This window comes from Macaca fascicularis, chromosome 14 (assembly GCF_037993035.2).
Source record: "Macaca fascicularis isolate 582-1 chromosome 14, T2T-MFA8v1.1".
Taxonomy (NCBI): domain Eukaryota; kingdom Metazoa; phylum Chordata; class Mammalia; order Primates; family Cercopithecidae; genus Macaca; species Macaca fascicularis.
The window spans coordinates 102419572-102443908 of record NC_088388.1 but is presented as its reverse complement, the minus strand read 5'-3'; the positions used below and the strand labels follow the sequence as shown (position 1 = coordinate 102443908).

Genomic DNA, 24337 nt, shown 5'->3' with positions numbered 1-24337 from the left:
AATTTTCAGGAGACGAAGTAAAAGGAGTTCTGAGGTTTGCTAAGCTATGAATCTTGTGTTCAAGATTCTTTCTAGAATATATATTACTAAAAATATTTTCTTAAATTACTTTGTGTACAAAAGTTAGTATTATTGAGTGTTAAGCCAAATACTTTACTTCAATATTATGTACAACAGACACACAGATAAATAATATACAGCCCAAAGTCCTTTTAAAGTGTGATAACATATAAATCAACAATAAAACCAATCACTACTTTCCTTGCTTGTGAAGAGATTTCCAGTTGCAAATAGCTAACAACAAAGTAAAGCTGATAGATAATATATTATGGAATGGAAAATCAGCAAGTAAAGCATAATGCAATTATTGACCATGGAATAAATGTGGTGACGGCTATGATTGATTTAGGAATCACAAGCACACAATGTTTTGTTCACAACCTTCCATTGTATCTTCAGAAATAAAACATTTTGATAGGCGGGATTTGTTGACAACAGCAGAAAAACTGTTAATCATTTCTATTCTTCTTCTTTACCAAAAACAAAAGTATATGGCATACAAGACATTTAGCAACTCTCTTGTTATATATTAATAACATATGTTCAAATAAGATTAAGAGAAGCCTTTAAATGGAAAAAAAAAAAAAAAGGCTCATAAATCAAGGGAAGCGTTGCAACAATACTTTGCGAGTAAGGGTACCAGCATAGGAGATATTACTAGCAATCATTGGTTACTTGCAGGAAAAACCATTTGCTAGACCTTGCTGATTCTTCAAGAAACCAAATTTGTCATAAGAGTTTAAGTATTCTCTGCATGTTTTCTGCTGTAAAGATCCTCTTATGCTATTCCAGGAAGCTGCTAAACTTGGTATGCATGTGATGAAAGGTGCAATGCAGATAGAAATTCAGGAAAGATTTTGTTATCTTGAAAAGCCAATTATGTTGCTACATTGTCAAATTTCTAGAACCAAGATTTATCTTCTGCAAGCAGTACAAATAGCATGTTTTGTAAGATTGCTTCTATAAAACTGCATATCATTGTAGACCATAGAGTACTGTTTAGTATTCCAAATGTGCAAGATAGTTGGCCATACGAAGGATTTATCAGCTGTTACTGCTGAGAAATTACTGTCCCTGTGCAAAATTTGACTCAACATTTTGTAATACTATTGCTATAGTAAAAGCTTTATTTTTCTGAATACAATTTCAGATATATACCCTAAGTTCATTCTGTGATGGTGATAATCCAATTTAAAGCTTGGCTGTATATTAATCTTTAATTTCAAGATTTTGACCAAATTATTTTGATATAATTCTAATATTAACATATTTATTTGTTTGCTATCTATCTCCTTCACTAAAATGTAGTAATTCCTGTTGACAGGAATTTCATGTTTCCTCACTATGGTGTATTTCTAGCACTTAAGAACAGTGGCTGGCATAAAATAGAAGCTCAGTAAATATTCACTGAATGAATAAACTAACAAATATATATTCATATATATGAATAAAAAACATCCACAGGTTTCTCTTATGGGTATAATATACAAAAATGGGGCTGCTGGAGGTTTTAAAGCCACATATAGACGTTTTCAACTTTGTTTATTGATATAAGTCTTCTATGAATAATTTTACTGAGTACTTACTGTGTGTGAAATACCATACTAAGGACTAGGAGAGTTACTAAGATGAGTTAGGAAAATAACATACTCTTCCAGGAATGCAGAATATGGTAGCAGAACCTTCCCAAAATACAGTAAGACACCTCAAAAAATGAGTGAAAATCTAACAATGTAATTATAATAAATTGCTTTTTACATTTGAGATCTTAAGAGAAATAAAACATTTCAAATGTTAGATTGTCGCAGTAAAGTATAAAGTTAAACCATAACATTTATGGGTAGATTTAGATAGAAGCCAAAAATCTCAAAATATGTAATGAAATACTACAGAATATATCCCAGGAAGCTAAATCATGATGATTGGAAAAAAGAGATTTATGCCAATTTGCTTGAGAATAAATAACCTTATGATTGGAGTCATTTATTTATTCAACAAATATTTACTGAAAAGCCTATCTGTACCGGTTACTGTCTACATGCTTGGATAGGGCAGTAAACAGACAAAACTCTCTGCCCTTATGAAGCTTCCTTTTTAGTGGAAGAATACATAGAAACTCTTGAAAATGAATGGGTTATAATATACAGAGTTTTAGATGAAGATATAGGCCATAGAGAAAAACAAAGAAGGAAAAGAGAGTAAGAAGTATTGGGGATGGGGTGGAGGTTACAATGTGAAACAGGATGATCAGGGAAGACTTCACTGAAAAGGTGACATCTGAGTGAAGACCTGAAGGAGATAAGGACGCTTCCTTGTGCCCATGGGTGGGGGGGAGAGCATTCCAAGGAGAGGAAGCAGCAAGGGTAAAGGCCATGAGAGGAAGCGTGCTGGGTTTGTTCACTGAAAAGCAAGACCAGTATGGCTAGAACAGAGTAAATAAAGTAGAAAACCAGGAAAGGAAAGCAGAGAGATAATGGGGCTTGACCTTAAACTTGTAGGCTGTTGTAAGGATTTTGATACTCGAGATGAGATGACTAGTCATGGGGATATTTCCAAGACAGAGTGATGTAATCTGAGCTGTGCTTTCACATAGGAACATTTGAGATTGTGTGGTTGAGAACCAGTAAGAATGGGAACAAGGGTGGAAGCAGAACTCTAGTTAGATAGCAGCTGCATTCACAATGACTTCAATCAAGGTAGTGGTAGTAGAGATGGCAAAAGGTACCTCTGAATGTATTTTGAATGCAGAGAAAATATGACTTTCTGGTAGACTGGATGTGAAGTGTGAGAGAAGAGAAGTCAACAATGATTCCAAAAGTTTTAGACTGAACTACCCCCTGGGGAACAGGGGATAGCACTAAGTGGTTCTAGATTGTAGTACTTCTGCTGTTTGCTCAAATACTTCCTTTAATTATTTGTTTTGTTGCTTATTTAGTTATCTATTTTCCTGATAAGCTTTAAGGATAGTCTATATGTCATGCTAAGTGGTATTTACTAATAACAATAATTAATGCTATTTATCTATTGCTTAGATCATGCCAAACTTCAAGGTGCGTAATAGTTGATATAAACAACAAAATTCTGTCATAAGAAGGAAGGGTGGCAGGATTTTGTAGTAGAGCAATGTACCAGCCACTGGCTTGACCTTGCCAAAAAAAATTTGAGTGGAGTTCAAGAAGTCACTGTGGATCTTAAAACTAAAGACATGAAACTGAAGCAGAAGTTTGAAATGAACTGTAAGTATTAATGGCAAACCTTAATGCTAATTTAACACACAGCACTCCAAGTTTGCTTTTCAAAGGAAGCATAATGGGGGAGATATTTAGGAGTCCATTAAACATTTCCAGAATATTGGGTCTATTAAGCATAACCAAGTATAACTAGGTCATGGTGATAAAGATCTCTCTTTATATCCTGGCTTGGATATAGAAATCAACACATGAGCAGGGCTGGAATAAAAATTGCAGGTGCACAGTCAAGGGATCCAACTATGAGTAGTTCACAAAACTAGGACAAAGGAACTAAAACAAAGGCTGACAATGTAAGATTTACAAACAGGGTAGAGAACATGCTAGAATTTAGAATGATCATCACAGAAGAATCAAAATATCCTGCTATAAGGGATACACTACAACCAAAGGGAAAACACGGAGTGGAAATCAGGAACACAAGAAAATCTTTGAAGATGTCATTTCTGAAGAAAAGGCAGAAAAATTTGAAGCCAGGGAAATAATTCTAAATTTCCCAAAGAGAATAATCTGTCTAGTCCATTCATTTGTTAAATCCTTTGTTCGTTCATTCATTCAGCAGACAGTATATAGGTATTGGAAATACAGTGGAATTTTTTTTTTTAAAAGATCTTTGCTCTAAAGGATCTTATAGAAACCAGAGAGTGAATGCCAGGCTGCCTGCAAGACTCTCTATGGCTCAGGTTCCTTGGATACCTAGGGGTTCTATAGCTGTCTCTAAATTAAGCATATTCAGAGGAGAGTCTTAAACCTTTTGCCACAAAGTAGACTAAGACTCTCTCCATACTGCAGCTAAAATAATCCCTTTAAAACATAATCTGACTTTCCTCCTTAAAATCCTGCAATGGTTACCTTTTGTCCTTAGGATAAAATATAATTCCTTAATACATTATCATGATTTGGCCCCTCTTGCTCTCCAGCTTGAACACCCCTCCTTGCAATCTATGCTCTGCTTTTAGTTACTTGAAACTACAATGCTTACTTTTATTATTATGTTTTTTTTACAAAATTTCAATAACTTTGGTATAACACAATACTTACTCTTGATATCAGACTCTGGTCTGCCTTCTGTCTGATAAATTCTTTCCTCTCATCCTCATTTGGTTTATTGTTACTAAGTTCTCAGCTTAGGCATCACTTCTCTGACCCCTTCTAGGTTAAGTAGTGCTCTTTGCTTCCATAATACTGTACTTCATCATTCTTCTCTTACTGTTGTTTATTCAGTTCTATCTTTCTGATAAGTTGTAAGGATAATTCCTGGAGAACAAGATGTATGTCTATTTTGTTTACCACTCCATATTCAGCAACCTCACACAGTGTTTGGCGCCAGGAAAGTATTAATCACATTTGTGGAATTATCTTTTTTAAGGGGCGAGGTCTCATTGTTGCCCAGGCTGGACTTGAACTCTTGGGCTCAAGTGATCCTCCTGCCTCAGCCTCCTGAGTCACTGGAACTACAGGCACGTGCCACTGTGCCCAGCTTACATTTATAGAACTTTTATTGATAAAAGGATGAATGAATATAAGATCTGTGAGGCAGCTATTGTATCTACTTACTAACCATTATATCCCCAGTACTTCACACAGGGCCTAGAATAAAGTAGCTGCTTATTATATTTTTGAATGAATGAATGAATGAATGAATGCTACCTTTGACCCACGTCAGTCTTACCTTATTTGCATAAAACTCCTGTAATAAACTGGCACAATATATGACACCCTCAATAGTTTGTTCTCTTTTCCCATAAACTATGCCTCAAAATGCAAGACCCTAAAATCTTAAACTATAGCTGGATCTGGGCTCAACCTGCTGTATACCTGTTTGGATTGAGTCTGATCATTATGCTTTCTTAAGAAACCAAAAGGTGCCATTTTCACAGTTCCTTGCAAATAGTGCTTCTAATTTTCCCTGCCCACCCAGTTTCCCATCCTTTGTTTTCCAACTAGGTAGTTACATTGTTCTCCAAGTATCACAAGCTGCTCTGGATATGTACCTGTGAAACAGAAGGCACAGATGAAAACAAGGGATCTATCAAGCCCTTGAATAGATGAAAAGCAAATCCCAAATATTAAAGGTTACCTCAGGAAGATGGATATCTATATATATTTAAAATTAAAAAAATATTAAGCCAGGAAAATAAAACAACATAAAAAGTATCCCCAAGTGGTTGTGGAAGAAATAGTGCATATTCCCTGGTTGGAAGGATGAAAGGTAAGCTATGGTCAGTCCTGAACATTATCTTGAGGGTTAGGAGGGTATTTTATCACTACAATTAATGCTAAGTGCCTTATAAAGCTTTTAAGAAAATTACACAGTAGAAAAGTGTTCAGTTTTGATGACCAGTTATTAACATATGAATAACCATGCAAGAAATTGCAATAATTCCTGTAAAATTGTTTTAAAGAATATTATAGTACCACCAATATATTTATCATTATAAATACACAGCATAATTATTAAGTGTACTTACATAGTGTAATATAGGCTGCCATTCATGGCAAGTTAAAAGTCCCTGTCCTTTTAAAAATAATTTAAAGGAAACAGTACTGAAAAGTACATGAAGTGGTAAATTATCATAGCCATGCAATTATACAACAAACTTCAGAGCATTTCTATACTTTTCTAAGATCACTAATAGACTTTCTCCCTTTCTTCCTTCCTTCCAGCATTTAGTGATAGATTATGTCCAGGCATATGCACAACAGATAGATAGAAAGATGACTAAATCAGAGTCCCTGACAGATTCTTCTCTGCCTGCTAATTTTAACCCATTTCCAGATCTAGTACTTTTTCTTCCTCCAACAATCCTACAGACTGGAGAACTGGTTATAATAGAAGCCAAACTATTGCTCAGATTGGTCCTGGTACCTTCAAAGGAGTCCCAATTGTAGGCCAGCAAACAGAGTAAGAAGAGATGAAAAGATGAAAAGACAGAAGAACAAGGGAAGACCCCCTGGAGGAGGTTTCTAAAGAGTAAAGAACAGACAGAATCAATACACAGGTCTAGGGATGAGCCTTCAATTTCATAAGGTCAACTTTTATGTTAGAACAAAGATGATGAAGATGGCTTCAGACAAATTTGTAGATGAGAGAGAAGGGCAGGAATTTTCAAGTGGTCACATCTCACAGCTTGAATTTTCTCTGTGAAGTAAAACATAAGGTGTTCTGCTAAGGAAGAGGGGAGTCAGTGACAGAATGGAATCTTCAAGAAAGAGTGAAGGTTTGAAACATCACTGTGGAATACAGGAGCAGTGCTCAGGGCCCATCCACTGTATCTGAACTGTACCTGAAGGTCCACTGTATCTGAACTGTACCTGAAGGTCCACTGTATCTGAAGTGTTGGTAGCAGAGCTCAGCAGCCTGCATATGGACAGCAACTAATCCAAGTTAAATGGTTTTTGGAAAGGATGAAGCATAAAGAAAAGTGAGTTAGGGTACCGAAGGTGCTAGAAAGAGAATACAGTTATATGCCACAAATTGCAGGAAGAATTGGCCAGCATCAGGAAAGAAAGTGACAGAATGAGAGAATACTGAGCAGGAAGAGACTGGAAAGTCTAGAGAATACAAACTTGAGGATGAAATGTGGCTGTTGTCAAAGAATAACATGTGTGCTTAGGGGTTCAAAGGTGGAGCAGAGATGAGTGATAACAAGGTTAAAGATGTGAACAGGTTTGTGGATTTTTTTTTTTTTTTTTTTTTTAAAGCATGGATGAAGAGTGCTGCATTGGGGACACAGATCAAGTTATTCATGTGATAGTAGAAGTTAATGTGGTTAAAATGAAAGGCTCTTTTGTGAAGCTGGTGCAACAAGCAGAGGAAGACAGTGGAAAATCCACAAAGGTACCTTGTTTGCATCAACTAACCTGTATCATCTACTATTCCATAAAAAATACACTCTTTCTCTGTCTATACTATTCTTCTGTTTTCCTGAAGTTACCTGACTGGTTTATTCTGAAAAAAATTTGTCAATTTGAAATAAACTTTTTTAAAGCAGCTTCCCATAGAGAGCTCCCTAAAGCAAATTAGTCACAGTGATGATTCAGTTTCAGTTACCGTCTATGAGATCCATCTCTACTAAAATTGTAAATTGTTCTCTAAATTCTCAAAAATGATGACAAGCCACAGTAAAGCAGAAAACACATTTTTTGTTAAAAAAAAATAGTGCTATACAAAAATAACAAATGGCAGAATAATGAATATGTGGTGTTTTATATGCAAAATCATCATGTAATTCTCACTAGTGATTAGCATAATGGTTATCTCTATAATACAATAGTCACACAGTCGGACAACCCACTTAGTAAATAATTTAGGCTTACCTGTATTGCAAGGGCACGGGCAACAAGACCTCTCAGGTATTGTAAGGGATCTTCTGGGCCTTCCCACTTGCTCTGCCATGCGAGAGGACACTGCAATTTAAAAAGGGTCAAAATTGAGTTTGTGTATATGCTACTACATATAAAAGACTAACAGTAGTGTGATGGAGAAAAATTTTGGCATAATTCACATATACATATGAAATTCATTAAGATATGTCTGTTTTTCTTTGATCTCATTAAATTGAATAGTAGAGACAGCATGAATTAATGTTTCTCTAAAAGGAAGAAAAGTACAAGTTCCTGAAAGAATAAATAGATGAACTTAAACTGGCATATAAAAAATAGTCAACCATATTTTCTTAAACAATGGTTATTGCATAATGAAACACAAATTTGACAAATTCACTTTATAAGTGGTTAAGATTATAAAACAATCAGCTTTGGTCCCTACAGTATTTTTTAAAACTATAAATAGAGCAGTATAATGGAAACTTTATTCCCCAAGCCACATTGAGACATATGAAACAAACAGAAAAAAATAAAAAGGAGTGCATTAAATTAAACACAAATAGAATAAAACCTCTCTAAGAATAGCTGCCTTACAAAAGTTATCTTTCTAATATTTGACCTTCCAAAAAAGGCATTCTCTGTTAATGCAGACTCTTCACTGCACAAGTATTCTTGTAAGTTCATGTTGATTATAATATACCTTTTTGGTGAAGATTTTCCTGATTTTCTAAATATTTTATAAATATCACACAAACTTCTCAACATATTATTTTTCTGAAGTGTGGTAATAAAGAAAGAACATCAATTTTTTTACCCCAAACACTGTCTGATTACATAGTTAAGAAACTATGGGCTAGAATATATCAATAATGTATAGAAAATGGGAATTGTAAGATGACCAAATTTCGAGTAGAAAAGGACCTTAGAAAACACTGAATCCCTTTACTTTACAGGAATAAAGTAAACCTTCTTAGGAATGTGATAGATAAGTGCCAGAACTGTGCTTTGATCTAAAACAGGTGTAGTGATTTTGAAACACAACTGCAAATCCTTTGACACTTTGCCTCTTGAGACTTGAGGTCTGTGCTCCTCTCTTCCAATACAAAGGAAGTAATACTATGCCAGTTTCCAAGTCTAGGCTATAAAAAATTGGTTGCTTATATTTCCTGCCTTCTGAGATTTTTAATCTTAGAAGTCAGTCACCATGCTGCAGAGCCCAAACTGTCTTTGGAGAGGCCCATGTGGAGATAAACAGAGACCCCCAGCTGGCACCAACTTGCCAACCATGTGAGTGAGCTGTGTGAAGGAGGCAAGATTTCTCTACCAAGCCCTAGTAAATTCCAGACTTTTAAACTAAAAATAAATGATTTTTTAAAAATATTATTTTAAGCCAGTAAGTTTTGGTGAGATTTGTTCTGCAGCAAGACAACCGATAACAATTTTGATACACCAGAGGCGGGGTGCTGCCTTAACAAAATCCTGAATCATATGGCACTGGACTTGAGACTAGGTGGTGGGTTGAAGCTGGAGGGATCTTTAGGAGAATGTAAGTGAAAACTTAGAGGACTTCTAGGAGACTACTAGAGGAAGCCTATGGAGCTTTGAGGACTTAAAAAAAAAAGGAAGGACAAATCTCAGACAAACCTCTGTTAAACAACAGGGCTTCAATAAATCTTAAGGGTGTTGTCCTACAGCTGATGCAAAAGCAGCCTAGGATAGAAAGAAAGGCTTATCTTGAAAAGATTTGTGGTTGTGGTTTTTGTCTAATGGAGTGAATCTCAATGAGATTCATAGCAAACTCCCAGTTTTAGAGAAACTGTTCTGGTGTAAACTATCAGTTTAGGATTACAGGGTTAGGAGAGGGTGCAATTCAAAGAGAACTTGGCTCCAGGGCTTCTATGGGCAGGGTGCAGACTGAGAAAACCACTCAGCTGCAAACATGAGCTATATCTTACTGAAATGTATGGATAATTCAGAGGTTAGAATCAAGAGCTCGAAGGGTAAAGCCAAGAGCAATTAATCATTCCTAGGAAACAATACAACATTTTAATAAAGGAACTGGAAACATGAACTTGCTTGGATTTCAGAATTGCTAAGGACATGTTAGCCTCCCAATCTTCCTCCACCCTTTTTGAATAGGAATGTCTACAGTTATCCTATGCCTGTCCTACCATTTTATATTGGTTTTAAAGGGAATAGGTAACTTGTCACTGTAGTTCACTGGTCTTTAGATGGGAACAATATTTATGCAGCTATTTTTGAGGAATTGAACCCAAAAAGCCTCATCCATACTTTCACCTGATTTAAATGACAATTTTTTCCCTTTAGCCTTAGCCTGATCCTGTAATGAAATGAAACATGTGGAGGAGTTTGGGAGGAGACGGTTGTATTTTGCATGTGGGGAAACGTAAATAATTTGTGCCTAGAGGGCAGACTGTGGCAGTTTTTAAACATGACTCCTAAATTATTTGACACTCCTCTCACTCTCACAAGAGCCAGCCATGAGCCCACTTTGGAAGCTGAGCCTTGTGAGAAACCCTGAGCCAGAATACTCAGCTAAACCACACTTGGATTCTAGACTCACAAAAACTGTGATATTATACATTTCTATTGTTTTATGACACTAAGCCTTAGGACAATTTATTAGTCATCTATAGATGGTTAAGAGAGTTACCAATTTTATTGCCAAGTGTAATACATTAATTCAATAAATGTTTAAGTCATTATTCATCCATTCAGCAATTATTTACTATCTATAATGTGCAGATACTATTAACATAAGGTCCTTGCTATTATGGAGCTTACATTTTATAGCGTGATAGATAATATTTACCTATATAAAAAATATTTAATAGCGTTAAATATGTAGAGAATTAAAACATAATAGGTGATATAATAGAAATGATAATGATAGTGATACATGAGATGAATGAAATAAATATAGTATTTAAAGAAAATTAAAAACCAATAAAGGAGATACAAAGCTGAAGTTCCTTGTGGTGCTTTATGAATAAATTATGTATCATGTTATTGGAGTTTAGAGGAAAAAAATGATTCAATCAAGGAAGTCTTTAAAAAAGAGGCAGCTATTAAGCTATGCCTTGAGTTGCAGGAAATTTTTTAAGCTAATATTTATTGGGTGCTTACTATGTGTTAGTAACTATGCTGAGTGCTTGATAGACACCATCTCATATATTCCTCAAAATAATCCTCAGAAGTGTACTATTAGGTAAGTGCAAAAGTAACTGCAGTTTTTACATTGTTAGAATTTGCTGTTTGATATTGAAATGCATTCTTAAATGTACTTATGTTATACATCATTTTAATGAGCATTTCTCACTTTTTTTTTTTTTTGCTAATGACTTATTGCTTGCTGTTTATGTTTATTTTAGACCATGGAAATGATGTTAGGCAAAAAGCAAATTTGAGCGATTTTCTTATTTGAGTTCAAAATGGGTTGTAAATCAGTGGAGATAACTGGCAATGTGAACAACACATTTGGCCCAGGAACTACTAACGAACGTACAGTGCAGTGGTGGTTCAGGAAGTTTTGCAAAGGAGATCCTTGAAGATGAGGACATAGTGGCCAGCTATCGGAAGTTGACAACAACCAACTGAGAGCAATCATCCAAGCTGATCCTCTTACAACTACAGGAGAAGCTGCAGAAGAACTCAACATCAACCATTCTATAGTCATTCAGCATTTGAATCAAATTGGAGAGGTGATAAAAGCTTGATAAGAGGATGCGTCATGAGCTAACCAAAAATTGTTTTGAAGTCTTGTCTTCTCTTATTCTACGTAACAACAATGAACCATTTCTCAATCGGATTGTGATGTACAATCAAAAGTGCATTTTATATGACAACCAGCAATGATCAGCTCAGTGTCTGGATCGAGAAGAAGCTTCAAAGCACCTCCCAACGCCAACTTCCACCAAAAAACGGTCATGGTCGCTGTTTAGTGCTCTGCTGGTCTGATCCACTACAGCATTCTGAATCCTGGCTTAACTATTACATCTGAGAAGTATGCTCAGCAAATAGCTGAGATGCACCAATAACTGCAATATCTGCAGCCAGCATTGGTCAACAGAAAGGACCCAATTCTTCTCCATGACAGTGCCCAACCACAAGTTACATAATCAGTACTTCAAAAGTTGAATGAATTGGACTACAAAGTTGTGCCTCATTCGCCATATTCACCTGACCTCTCGCCAGCTGACTACCATTTCTTTAAGCATCTGAACAACATTTTGCAAGGAAAACACTTCCACAACCAGCTGGATGCAGAAAATGCTTTCCAAGAGTTTCTTGAATCCCAAAAGATAGATTTTTATGTTACAGGAATAAACCAATGTATTTCTTATTGGCAAAATGTGTTGATTGTAATGGTTCCTATTTTGATTAATAAATATGTCTTTGAGCCTAGTAATATAAAAACTTAAAATTCATGATATAAAACCACAGTTACTTTTGCACCAACTTAATATTATAATTTCCATTTTACAGAGGAGAAAATGTAGACACAAAGAGAATAGCATGTTCAAAAATCACAGAGCTGGCAAATGGCAGACCCAGGATGTAAACCCCCAGGTAACTTGGCTCTAGAGTCCATATCAGCACCAATACTGTCTTCAATAGATTTAATATTTCTATAATGATTTATATATATTAAACCATTTGAGATTCAATATAAGATAATTATGTATTGGGAATTAAATTTATAATGATGGAGACACTAAGGCTTAGAGTAAGTTTATTTAACTAATCTTAAAGTTTTTTTTTGTTTTTTTTAAACTAAGTGATAGAGAAGTTGAATCCAGGTCTAACCCTAAATGTAACCTCTTTTCACCATCCCATGCGTTTCATGAAAGATGTCACAAAAGCAGAACCAGTTGTAACCAGGGTGTTCATTTGTTAACTCACTCTCTCTCAAATATCAATTAAGTCATTATGCAGCAAGTATGAGTAAATAGCTGCTATCTGCCAATCATTTGTTAACTGCTGAGGATATTAAGTCACAACACAATTCTTGTCTACAAAAGCTTATGATAGAGAGGGAAATCGACAATAAAAGAGATGGCTATGGACAATACATTGAGCTCCCTAAGAGCAATAAGCACAGTAATTGTGAACACGAAGGTAGAGTATATCAAATTCAAACTGCGTGTGAAACTAGGCCGCATAGAAACTAGGCCTCATAAAAAAAGAACTTAAAAAAATTAACACCAGGTGGCCCTGGATAGGGTCCCACCCTGCCTCAATAGGGTCCCACCCTGATAGGGTCCCACCCTGCCAATTCCGGGAAACAACCTCATGGGGTCCCACCCTGCCTCGAAGTTCCCGGAATCAACAACTCCAGGAAAAAACCTCATAAGGTCCTGCGCTAACCAATTAGAACAAGACACCTTGCTCAGGCCATAGACAGACCCAATTACCACGCGCCTAAAGCTTTGTTTGAATTTCGCGCCCTAAGCTGTGTTTGAACTTGTGTTTGCCTATATAAACAGCCTGTAACAAGCAGTCAGGGTCCCAGGGCCAACTTAGAGCTTGGGACCCTAGCGCGCTAGTAATAACTCTCTGCTGTGAATCTCGTGTCGGTGATCCTTCGCGGCGACCCCTGCCCAGGAAGGAATCGACAGTTCGGTTCCAACACGTGGAATGGGAAGAGTTAGGAAAGGCTTTCTGGTGGAGATCATGCTTGATATGAGTCTCAAAAGGTAAATGAATAGTCGGTCTTTTCTTGAGTATCTATAATAGGTAAAGACAGCAGGGAAAGGAAGAAGCATTAATAAGACGAGAGAAATGGGCTGATGAATTAAGGATGACATCATAAAATTTGTGGTTGTTTATACTAAGGAATTTAAATTTTATCTGGAAAGCAATGGTAAAACTAAATTAACCTTTAAGCGAGGAAGTGACACAACAAATTTGGATTTTTTAAAGATTACCCTAGTAGAGATGGGAAGAACAACATTAGGAAGATGAAACTGCAATCATGGAGGTGAGTTAAGAATGTACGGTAATATTCTAAACGTGAGTCAATGAAGAATCATGTGAAAATGAGAATAAGAAGAATAACAATAGCAAACACTTTTATAGCACTTACAGGCACTGTTATACATATTTTATCTACATTAAGACTTTTATGACAACCCTCTGAAGTGGGTATAATTATTACCATTTCAAATATCTGGAAACTTATGTAGAGAAAGGTTAAGTGACTTGCACAAAAAAAAAAAAAAAAACAAAAAACACTCTAGTACAATCTTGGATGTTTTAATTTCCACTCTACAATCTTAATATATTTATTGTATGAACTTTAAAAAATGGCCACTTGTAGGAATTTTCCTCCCTTCTCTATTTAATGATGGAATTATTTGTACTACTAACAAATATCACTATCCCACTGGTAAAAATAATAGCTTGTTTCTCAGATAGGAGTGCAATACCAGTAATCCATTATCTGCAGACTGTTGAAGTTAAACCAACATTGGATTTTAGGGTTTGAAAATGTCAGAAGAACTTTCATTTGATTCTAGCTTATTGCAGTGCCTGAAATAGGGAGACAGCACTGTGTAATTGTAATTTATTTCAAACACTAGCAGTTGCACAAGGTTTTTATGATGTGTGAAAACAGATTCAGTTTACAATTTAAAAAAAAGAAATGCAGAGAGGTCACTGCAATTTCAATTTCATATGCAATGATTAATAATAGATACAATTTAAGATTATCACTAATTCCTACACTTACCATAATTTACAACTCTGCTCAATTAATTGAAATAACTAAAACTTATTTCACAAACATACATAATTAGAAATTTGTATTTCAGAAGGATAAAGACAAGTTTCAGAGCGAAACAATTTAACAAGAGAGCCCTTACCATCTATCTATACTTAAGAGGAAGTACAACACAGACAATGAGTAATTTGTGATAAAAGTTACAGCAGATCCCAGTTTAATCTTAACAAGACCTTTGTTCAGCTCCATGGGCACATCACAGTATTTCTGTAGCATTCAACTTTTTTTTTTATCGGTACAGAAAAAGGATTATGAAATGGAACGTGAGCAAACTAAGGACTTTCAGATCTAAAAGATTTAATTGAATGATTCTCTTTTAAAACATAAATCATTTTTTGAATCTATTTTATGTTTTTCCTTCTCAAAGAAGATCTTCTATTACTTGCTTTCTATGATAAACGTCAGCTTGTTTTTTGTTTTTGTTTTTTTTTTGAGACAGGGTCTCACTCTGTCACCCAGGCTGGAATACAGTGGCATGATCATGGCTCACTGCAGCTTAGACTTCCCAGGCTCAGGTGATCCTCCTACCTCAGCCTCCTGAGTAGGTGGAACTACAGGCACCCACCACCATACCTGGCTAATTTTTGTATTTTTTGTAGAGGCGGGGTTTTGCCATGTTGCCCAGGCTGGTCTTGAACTCCTAGGCTCAAGTGATCCGCATGCCCTGGCCTTCCAAAGTGCTAGGATTACAGGTATGAGCTACTGCGCCCAGCCAGGTTTTTTCAATTAAAAAAATAAAATGCTTGTTATCTTAAGAGTTTACACTGTTAAAAAAAAGGAAGGTGGAAGCAATCCACATTAATCCATGGATGAATGGATGAACAAAATGTGGCATATACATACAATGGAATATTACTCACCTTAAAAAAGAAAAAAACATTTTGATATATACTACAGCATGAATGTTCCTTGAGGACATTTTACATAATAAGTCAGACACACAAAGACAAATACTGTTATGATTCCACTTAAATGAGATACCTAAAGTACCAAGATTCATAGAGACAGAAAGCAGATGGTGGTTGCCAGGGGCTGGGGAAGGGGTGAACGGGAGCTGTTGTTTAATGGGACAGAGTTTCAGGTTTTCAAGATGAAGAGTTCTGGCAATCAGCTGTACAGCAATGTCAGTGTACTTAACTGTACTTAAAAATGGTTAACATAGTAAATTTTGTGTCGTGTATATTTTGCCACAGTAAAATAAAAACTTCATTGGGAAAAGGTTAAGAAAGACTACTAATTTCCTTTTGTGATTTTTTGCTAGCCATCACTGTATATTAGTTTTTGTTATTTATATTGAGTTCACTGAATATAGACTATATACTCTTCATTTTTCCTATCTCCAGAGCCTGGTATAATATAGAGAACCCATGGTAGATGGGCAATAAATATTTGCTAAATGTTACTTATTACATCATCCAACTGTAAGCTTTTTCTTTTTTTTTTTTTTTTTTTTTTTTTTTTTTTTTTTTTTGAGACGGAGTCTCGCTCTGCCGCCCAGGCTGGAGTGCAGTGGCCGGATCTCAGCTCACTGCAAGCTCCGCCTCCCGGGTTTACGCCATTCTCCTGCCTCAGCCTCCCGAGTAGCTGGGACTACAGGCGCCCGCCACCTCGCCCGGCTAGTTTTTTGTATTTTTTAGTAGAGACGGGGTTTCACCGTGTTCGCCAGGATGGTCTCGATCTCCTGACCTCGTGATCCGCCCGTCTCGGCCTCCCAAAGTGCTGGGATTACAGGCTTGAGCCACCGCGCCCGGCCTGTAAGCTTTTTCTTAACCAAACTCCCCCTTCCTCCTCTTTTTCAGATATTCTGAAAAAAATATATAGCTCATGTTATAGAGAGACCATATACCCATTTGACTAATGATGCCTGTTGTCCCAGAGTTCCATTCAGGTAGCAGGCTGTTTTACTCTAACAGGGTCCTCCGATTAAAGGTTATTTCTGGGTGTGTCCGTGAGGGTGTTTGCAGAAGAGATTAGTATTTGAGACTGAATTTTATATATATATTTATGTATGCTTTTTATTTATATATATTCATATTATAATCTGGTTCTGTTTCTTGGAAGAACTCTAGTACAGTGGAGAATGATAAATTCTATTCAAAATTGTACACTTTAAAAAAATCTAGTTAATATTGCTATGGACTGAATGTGTCCCCACAAGATGCATATGTTGAAATCTTAAGTCCCAGTGTGATGATAATAGGAGGCGAGGTCTTCGAGAAGTAATAAGCTCACGAGAGTGGAGCAGCCCCTCATGGTGGGATTAGTGCCCTTGTAAAAAGAGAGAGGGCTTGCTTTCTCTTTCCTCCCTCCACAGTGTGAAGATACAAGGAAAAGATGGCCATCTGTAAACTTTCATCAGACACCAGATCTGCCAGCCCCTTGATCTTGGACTTCCCAGCTTTCAGAACTGTGAGAAATGTCTATTATTTAAGCCACCTAGTCTATAGTATTTTGTTGTGACAATTTGTCTAAGACAGTATTTGTCTTTTAAAATATGAACAGATTGTACTATCTACAGCATGGTATATATTAAGAATACTTACAGTGAAGCTTAGCTCTGGGAGAGATGAAGGTAAGTTTATCATTAAGTACATTCAGCAAGTAAAATTATAATCTGTAACATTTCTTTCATCTAGTAAAACTACACTGAATGTATATTTACTTCATGAAATTTATCAAAATAATATTTAATAAGATGTCTTCATGCTTTTACATTCCTTGAGAGTTCAAAAAATTGTGGATTATTTCCACATTGTTTTCTGTGATATACTCATTTAGGCCAATATTATGTTGCCATAGTTAAAAGTATGTACATATGTAGGCATGTTGGGGTTATAATTTCTATTAATATTTTCTCAAAGATTTTAACCAAACATACATCAAGAATAGAGTTAAATGGGCTCTGTGGGTTTACACTAAAATTTGATCTATAAACATTGTAAAGCTAATAGTATTGAGTTTTGATTTCCACAATTTAGCACACTAACCACGTTAAATGAGCCATAACAAGAAAAAAAAATCAACACATTTATGAATTTTTATATAGTATTTAAAAATGATTACTAATGCAAAATGGCACAAAAATATTTCAATAGTAATTGTTCATTTCATTTAGTATGAGTGGCTATTAATATAAATTAGAACATAAAACAATTACTGAGCCAGTCGCACTAATTTCTGTGCATTAATGCAACCAATCAATCAAATGCTTGAGATGAAACAAACTTGGGTTCAAGCCCATTAGTTTGTTTTATCTTTGATACTAAATTAGCCAGCTATTAATTGAAGCACAAACTAGATAACAATTATCAGTTTAGCCACAGATTTTGTGTGTTTACGTGCATGGATGTTGAAAAATCTTGCATATAGCCTTCCAAGCTAACACAAAAGTTCAGTAAATTCTAAATTAAATGGAATTTTAGGATCTAAATAGTATTTCAACTTGTATAAAGTAAAATCAAAATATAACTAAAAATTATTGACAATATTTTCACTCTCAAAAGTTTCTTTGTTTCCATTTGTAATTCATCAGTCCTCCCTCCAGCAACTAATTAACAGACAATTGCTGGTATGTTAATACATACCTCCGAGACCAGCTGCATCATGGAGACCCTAACCCAGCGGCACTAGAGGAATTAAAGACACACGCACAGAAACACAGAGTGTGGAATGGGAAATCAGGGGGCTGACAGCCTTCAGAGCTGAGAGCCTCAAACAGAGTTTTACCCACATATTTATTGACAGCAAGCCAGTGATAAACATTGTTCCTACAGATTATAGATTAACTAAAAGTATTCCTTACGAGAAACAAAGGGCTGGGCTCTGGCTAGTTATCTGCAGCAGGAACATGTCCTTAAGGCACAATCACTCATGCTATTGTTTGTGGTTTAAGAGTGCCTTAAGTGGTTTCCTGCCCTGGGTGGGCCAGGTGTTCCTTGCCCTCATTCCGGTAAACCCACAACCTTCAGTGTGGGCGTCATGGCCATCACGAACATGTCACAGTACTGCAGAGATTTTGTTTATGGCCAGTTTATGACCAGATTTGGGGGCCTGTTCCCAACAACATACTAGTTTGAATTTTCTAGAATTATGTATATAATTAAATTTATATATATATATATATAGTATTATAAATATTAAACTTTTAACCTTCCTTTTTTTTTTTTTGCTATGTACAATTATTTTGAGTTTTATCCAGTAATGTGATTGAACCAGCTCACAAAGGCTAGTGAGAGCCAAGTCTTAAAATTTTACAAATAATGTAAGTTTATTGTTAAATAGCCATTATTTAAAAAGTTTTATGAATTTACAATTAAATGTTATTTTAAAACAGTTAATAAATATTCTCAAACCTCATCTCTTCGTAATTATTTTACAATTTTTATTATGTTATGTCCCCTCAGACATCTTGTTGAAAGCTAGTCACTAATGGTACTAGGGAGGTGGGGCCTTTGGAAGGAATTAGGTTATGAGGGTAAAGGTTATGAGGCTTCACCCTCATAAATAGGATTAATGCTCTTATAGGAAGAGGTTAGAGAGCTAGCTTGCACTCTTTCCACCATATGAGGATACAAGGAAAAGTTGGCCGCTGTCATCAGAACCCAACCATGCTGGCACCGATCTTAGATTTCTCAGCCTTCAGAACTGTAAGAAATACATGTTTAAGCCACCCAGTTTATTAAAATTTGTTATAGCAACCTGAATAAAGAATGATGTTTATTTAAGCTGGGCCAGGTGGCGTACACCTGTAATCCCAGCACTTTGAGAGGCTGAGGCAAGAGGATCACTTGACCACAGGAGTTCAAAAACAGCCTGGTCAACATAGAAACTATCGCTACAGAAAATTAAAAAAATTAGCCTGGTGTGAGGGCATGCGCCTGTACTCCTAGCTACTCAGGAGGCTGAGGTGGGAGGATCTATTGAGCTCAGGAGTTGGAGGTTGCAGTGAGCTAGGATTGTACCACTGCATTCCAGCCTAGGTGACAGAGTGAGACCCTGTCTCTACAAAAACAAACAAAAACTGTGTTCAAGATTATGTCTATTGGATATAAGATAGAAGAAATACTGGATAGAAGACATGGATAGAAGAAATACTATAAAATAGTTTGCTACTAGGCATCTCTTCCTCACTCCACATTCATTGACCTTATATTGGTAACTTGAAACCAGCCATGGTAGCAGCATTGGCACCATGGAAATGAGAAATGCTATAGATCAAGGCTTCCTCCTCTTTCTTTCTTTGTTTTTTTTTTTTTTTAAGAGCCAGTTTTAAAACATTTGCCGGCAGAACACTGGGTGTATCCACGCAGTTGCATAAATCAAATAGTCATTGTTTGTATTTCTGAGTAGTATTCCAATTTTATGGATATAACAAAAACGTATCATTTCACCTCTTGAATGTTGAGTTGTTCACAAATAAGTATTTGTATGGCATATGCTTTCATTTCTCTTGGGTAAATATTCACGAGTGATATGTTAATATAAGCTAATATGTTAAGTATATGTTTAACCTTATAAGAAAAAGCTAAACTATCAGCAGTATCTGAAAATTCAATCTGTTCCAGATCCATAACAACACTTGGTACCATTTGGCTTTTTAATTTAAGCTATAAACCAATCAAGCTAGTGTGCAGGGCTGTCTCATTGTGATTTTAAAAAATTGTTTTTACTGATATATAATTAACATACCATCAAACCCACCTCTCTATAGTGTATGATTTAGTGGGTTTTAATATATTCACAAGGGTGTACGAGCATAACCATTAATTCCAGAATATTTTTATCAATCTCCCAAAATACTCTGGATCCATGCAGTCACTCTCCATTTCCCCATGAACAAAGGATGGTTTTCCATTAAATTAAATTTCCATTAAATTCCATTTAATTTCTTTCAGTGATGTTGTGTAGCTCTCAGTGCACAAGTCTTGATCTCTTTTTGTTAAATTTATTCCCATCCATTTCATTTTTTTCAATGCTATTATAAGTGGAATTAAGATCTTAATTTCATTTTGGATACTGTGAGTGCCATATACTAGGATTCATTGCTATTATAAATACAACTGATCTTTATATATTGATATTCTTACTGCAGTTCTGATTTTCATAATGACACCTACATTTTTATGTGCTTCTTTCCCATCCACAAGTCCTAATATCTATAGAATTTTTTTTTGCATTTTTATAATTGAGATGTTTGCCTTTTCATTATTGAGTTTTTAAACAAAATCTATTCTAGATGTAGGTTCCTTTGTTAGGTATATGTCTTGAAATTATTTTCTTCTATTCTGTGACTCACTTTTCATTTTTATAAGTGTCTTCTAAAGAGAAGGTTAAAATTTTGATAACGTCCAATGTATCGTTTTTTTTCTTTTTATAGTTGTGTTTTTGGTGTCTTATTTAAGAAATCACTGCCAAACACAAAATCACTAAAATTTTCTCCTATATATTTTTTGTTAAGTTTTATTAATGTTTATGATTACTTTGGGGATAATTTTTGTATATCTTTGGAGACACAGTTACAGGGTTTTTTTTTTTCTTTTTGGCTTTTGGCTATTCAGTTACTCTAGCACCATTTGTTAAAGAGATTTTCCTTTTCTTATTTAATTACCTTAGCCTATTGGTGAAAATCAATTGAATATATATTTCTGGGTCTATCTGGATTCTTATTCCATTTCACTGATCTTCACTGATTCCTTCCATTCCATTGATCCATTCCAATCCATTGATTAGTGGATTCCATTCCACTGATCTTCATTCCATTGATCTCTCTTCCATTCCATTGATCTTTGTATCTGTCTTTATGCCAATGCCACAGTATTTTGATAACAATCTCTTCATAATGTTTGAAATCACAAAGTGTAAGACCTTCCATTTTTTCTCCTGTTTTCACAAAAGGGTATACAGTAGATCCTTTGCATTTTTGCAAAAAGAAAAAAAATAGACTCAAATTGCCAATACTTATGAAAAAATCCTGCAGAGAGGCATTCCTAGCTGTTGGGTTGAGATTATGGAGTTTTCTAGATATAGGATCATATCATCTGCAAACAAAAATAATTTGATTTCCTCTCTTCCTATTTGAGTACCGTTTATCTCTTTCTCTTGCCCAATTGCCCTGGCCAGAACTTTCAATACTATGTTGAATAGGAGTGGTGAGAGAGGGCATTCTTGTGCCAGTTTTCAAGTGGAGTGCTTCCAGCTTCTGCCCATTCATTATTATATCGCTATGGGTTTGTCATATATGGCTATTTTGAGACACGTTCCTTCAGTACCTAGTTTATTGAGAGTTTTTAACATAAAAGGATGTTGAATTTTACAGAACGCCTTTTGTGCATCTATTGAGATAATCACGTGTTTTTTGTCTTTCATTCTGTTTATGCAATAAAACACATTTATTGATTTGCATATGTTGAACAAACCTTGCATCCCAGGGATGAAGCCAACTTGATTGCGGTGGATAAGCTTTTTGATGAGCTGTGGGATTCAGTTTGCCAGTATTTTATTGAGAATTTTTACATGGATGTTCATCAAAAATATTGGCCTAAAATTTTCTTTTTTTGTTGTATCTCTGCCAAGTTTTGGTGTCAGGATGACGTTGGCTTTATAGAATAAGTTAGGGAACAGTCTTTCCTTTTCAATTTTTTGGAATAGTTGCAGTAGAAATGGTACAAGCTCTTCTTTGTACCTCTGGTAGAATTCAGCTGTGAACCCATCTGGTCTTGGGCCTCTTTTGGTGGTAGGCTATTTATTACAGCCTCAATTTCAGAACTCATTATTGGTCTATTCAGGGATTCAATTTCTTCCTGCTTCAGTCTTGGGAGGGTATATGTGTCCAGGAATTTATCCATTTCTTCTAGATGTTCTGGTTTATGTCTATAGAGGTGTTTACAGTATTCTGTGATAGTCATTTGTGTTTTTCTGTGGTGTCAATGGTAATATCTCCCTTATCATTTCTGAGTGTGTTTATTAGATCCTTCTCTCTTTTCTTCTTTATGATTCTAGCTAGTGGTCTATTTTATTATTTTAAAAAATGGCTCTTGGATCCTTTGATTTTTTTGAAAGGCTTTTCACATCTCTATCTCCTTAAGTTCAGCTCTGATCTTGGTTATTTCTTGTCTTCTGCTAGCTTTGGGGTTTGTTTGCTCTTGGTTCTCTAATTCTTTATGATATAATTTTGAGATGTATAAAGTTAAGATCTTCTTTGCTAGCCTGGTTATTCCTTTCACTTTCATTCCTTTCTCTACCATGGCCCTCTTTATAGGAGTGGTTCTCAAAGTGTGGTCTCCAGACCAGTATCATTAGCATCACCTGAGAACTTGGCAGAAATATGAATTCTTGTACCACCCCCTCACCTACCCTCCAGACTACTGAATCAGGAATTCTTAGTGTGTTTCCTTGCAATGTTTTATCAAGGCCTTGAGATGCACCCATCAACCCATCATCTACATTAGGTATTTCTCCTAATGCTATCCCTCCCCCGCCGCCCAGGCCCCACCAGTCCCCACCAGGCTGCAGTGTGTGATGTTACCCACCCTGTGTCCATGTGATCTCAATGTTCAATTCCCACCTAAGAGTGAGAACATGTGGTGTTTGGTTTTCTGTCCTTGTGATAGTTTGCTGAGAATGATAGTTTCCAGCTTCATCCATGTCCCTGCAGAGACATTCATGTTCCTGTAGAGGACATGAACTCATCCTTTTTTATGGCTGCATAGTATTCCATTGTGTATATGTACCACATTTTCTTAAACCAGTCTATCATTCATGGACATCTGGGACGGTTCCAAGTCTTTGCCATTATGAATGGTGCCATAATAAACATACATGTACATGTGTCTTTATAGTACCATGATTTATAATCTTTTGGATATATACCCAGTAATGGGATAGCTGGGTCAAATGGTAATTCCAGTTCTAGATCCTTGAGGAATCGCCACACTGTCTTCCACAATGGTTGAACTAATTTACACTCCCACCAACAGTGTACAAGTGTTCCTATTTCTCCACATCCTTTCCAGCATCTGTTTTTTCCTGACTTTTTAATGATTGCCATTCTAACTGGCATGAGATGGTATCTCATTGTGGTTTTGATTTGCATTTCTCTGATGACCAGTGATGAGCATTTTTTCATGTGTCTGTTGGCTGCATAAATGTCTTCTTTTGAGAAGTGTCTGTTCGTAACCTTTGCCCACTTTTTGATGGGGTTGTTTTTTTTCTTGTAAATTTGTTTAAGTTCTTTGTAGATTCTAGATATTAGCCCTTTGTCAGATGCGCAGATTGCAAAAATTTTCTCCCATTCTGTAGGTTGCCTGTTCACTCTGATGGTAGTTTTTTTTGCTGTGCAGAAGCTCTTTAGTTTAATTAGATCCCATTTGTCAATTTTGGCTTTTGTTGTCATTGCTTTTGGTGTTTTATCATGAAGTCTTTGCCCATGCCTATGTCCTGAATGGTATTGCCTAGGTTTTCTTCTAGGGTTTATGGTTTTAGGTCTAACATTTAAGTCTTCAATCCATCTTGAATTAATTTTTTGTATAAGGTGTAAGGAAAGGATCCAGTTTCAGTTTTCTACATATGGCTAGCCAGTTTTCCCAGCATCATTTATTAAATAGGGAATCCTTTCCCCATTGCTTGTTTTTGTCAGGTTACTCAAAGTTTTTTTCTAATTCTGTGAAGAAAGTCAATGGTAGCTTGATGGGAATAGCACTGAATCTATAAATTACTTTGGGCAGTATGGCCATTTTCATGATATTGGTTCTATGGTGGTACATACGCATAGATTTTTTTTTCCATTTGTTTATGTCCTGTCTTATTTCCTTGAGCAGTGGTCTATAGTTCTTGAAGTGGTCCTTCACATCCTTGTAAGTTGTATTCTTAGGTATTTTATTCCCTTTCTAGCAGTTGTGAA

The 24337-nt window shown here is 35.8% G+C and overlaps 1 protein-coding gene across 4 annotated transcripts in view; it reads right to left on the bottom strand.

Annotated features, from left to right (window-relative positions):
- DYNC2H1 (dynein cytoplasmic 2 heavy chain 1) overlaps positions 1–24337 on the bottom strand; it is a 355588-nt gene that overhangs the window by 29774 nt on the left and 301477 nt on the right. For all 4 annotated transcript variants that reach the window (XM_005579474.5, XM_005579475.5, XM_005579476.5 and 1 more), the window contains one exon: positions 7629–7718. In XM_005579474.5, the coding sequence (XP_005579531.3) occupies positions 7629–7718 (90 nt within the window). The remainder of the gene's footprint in view (positions 1–7628; positions 7719–24337) is intronic.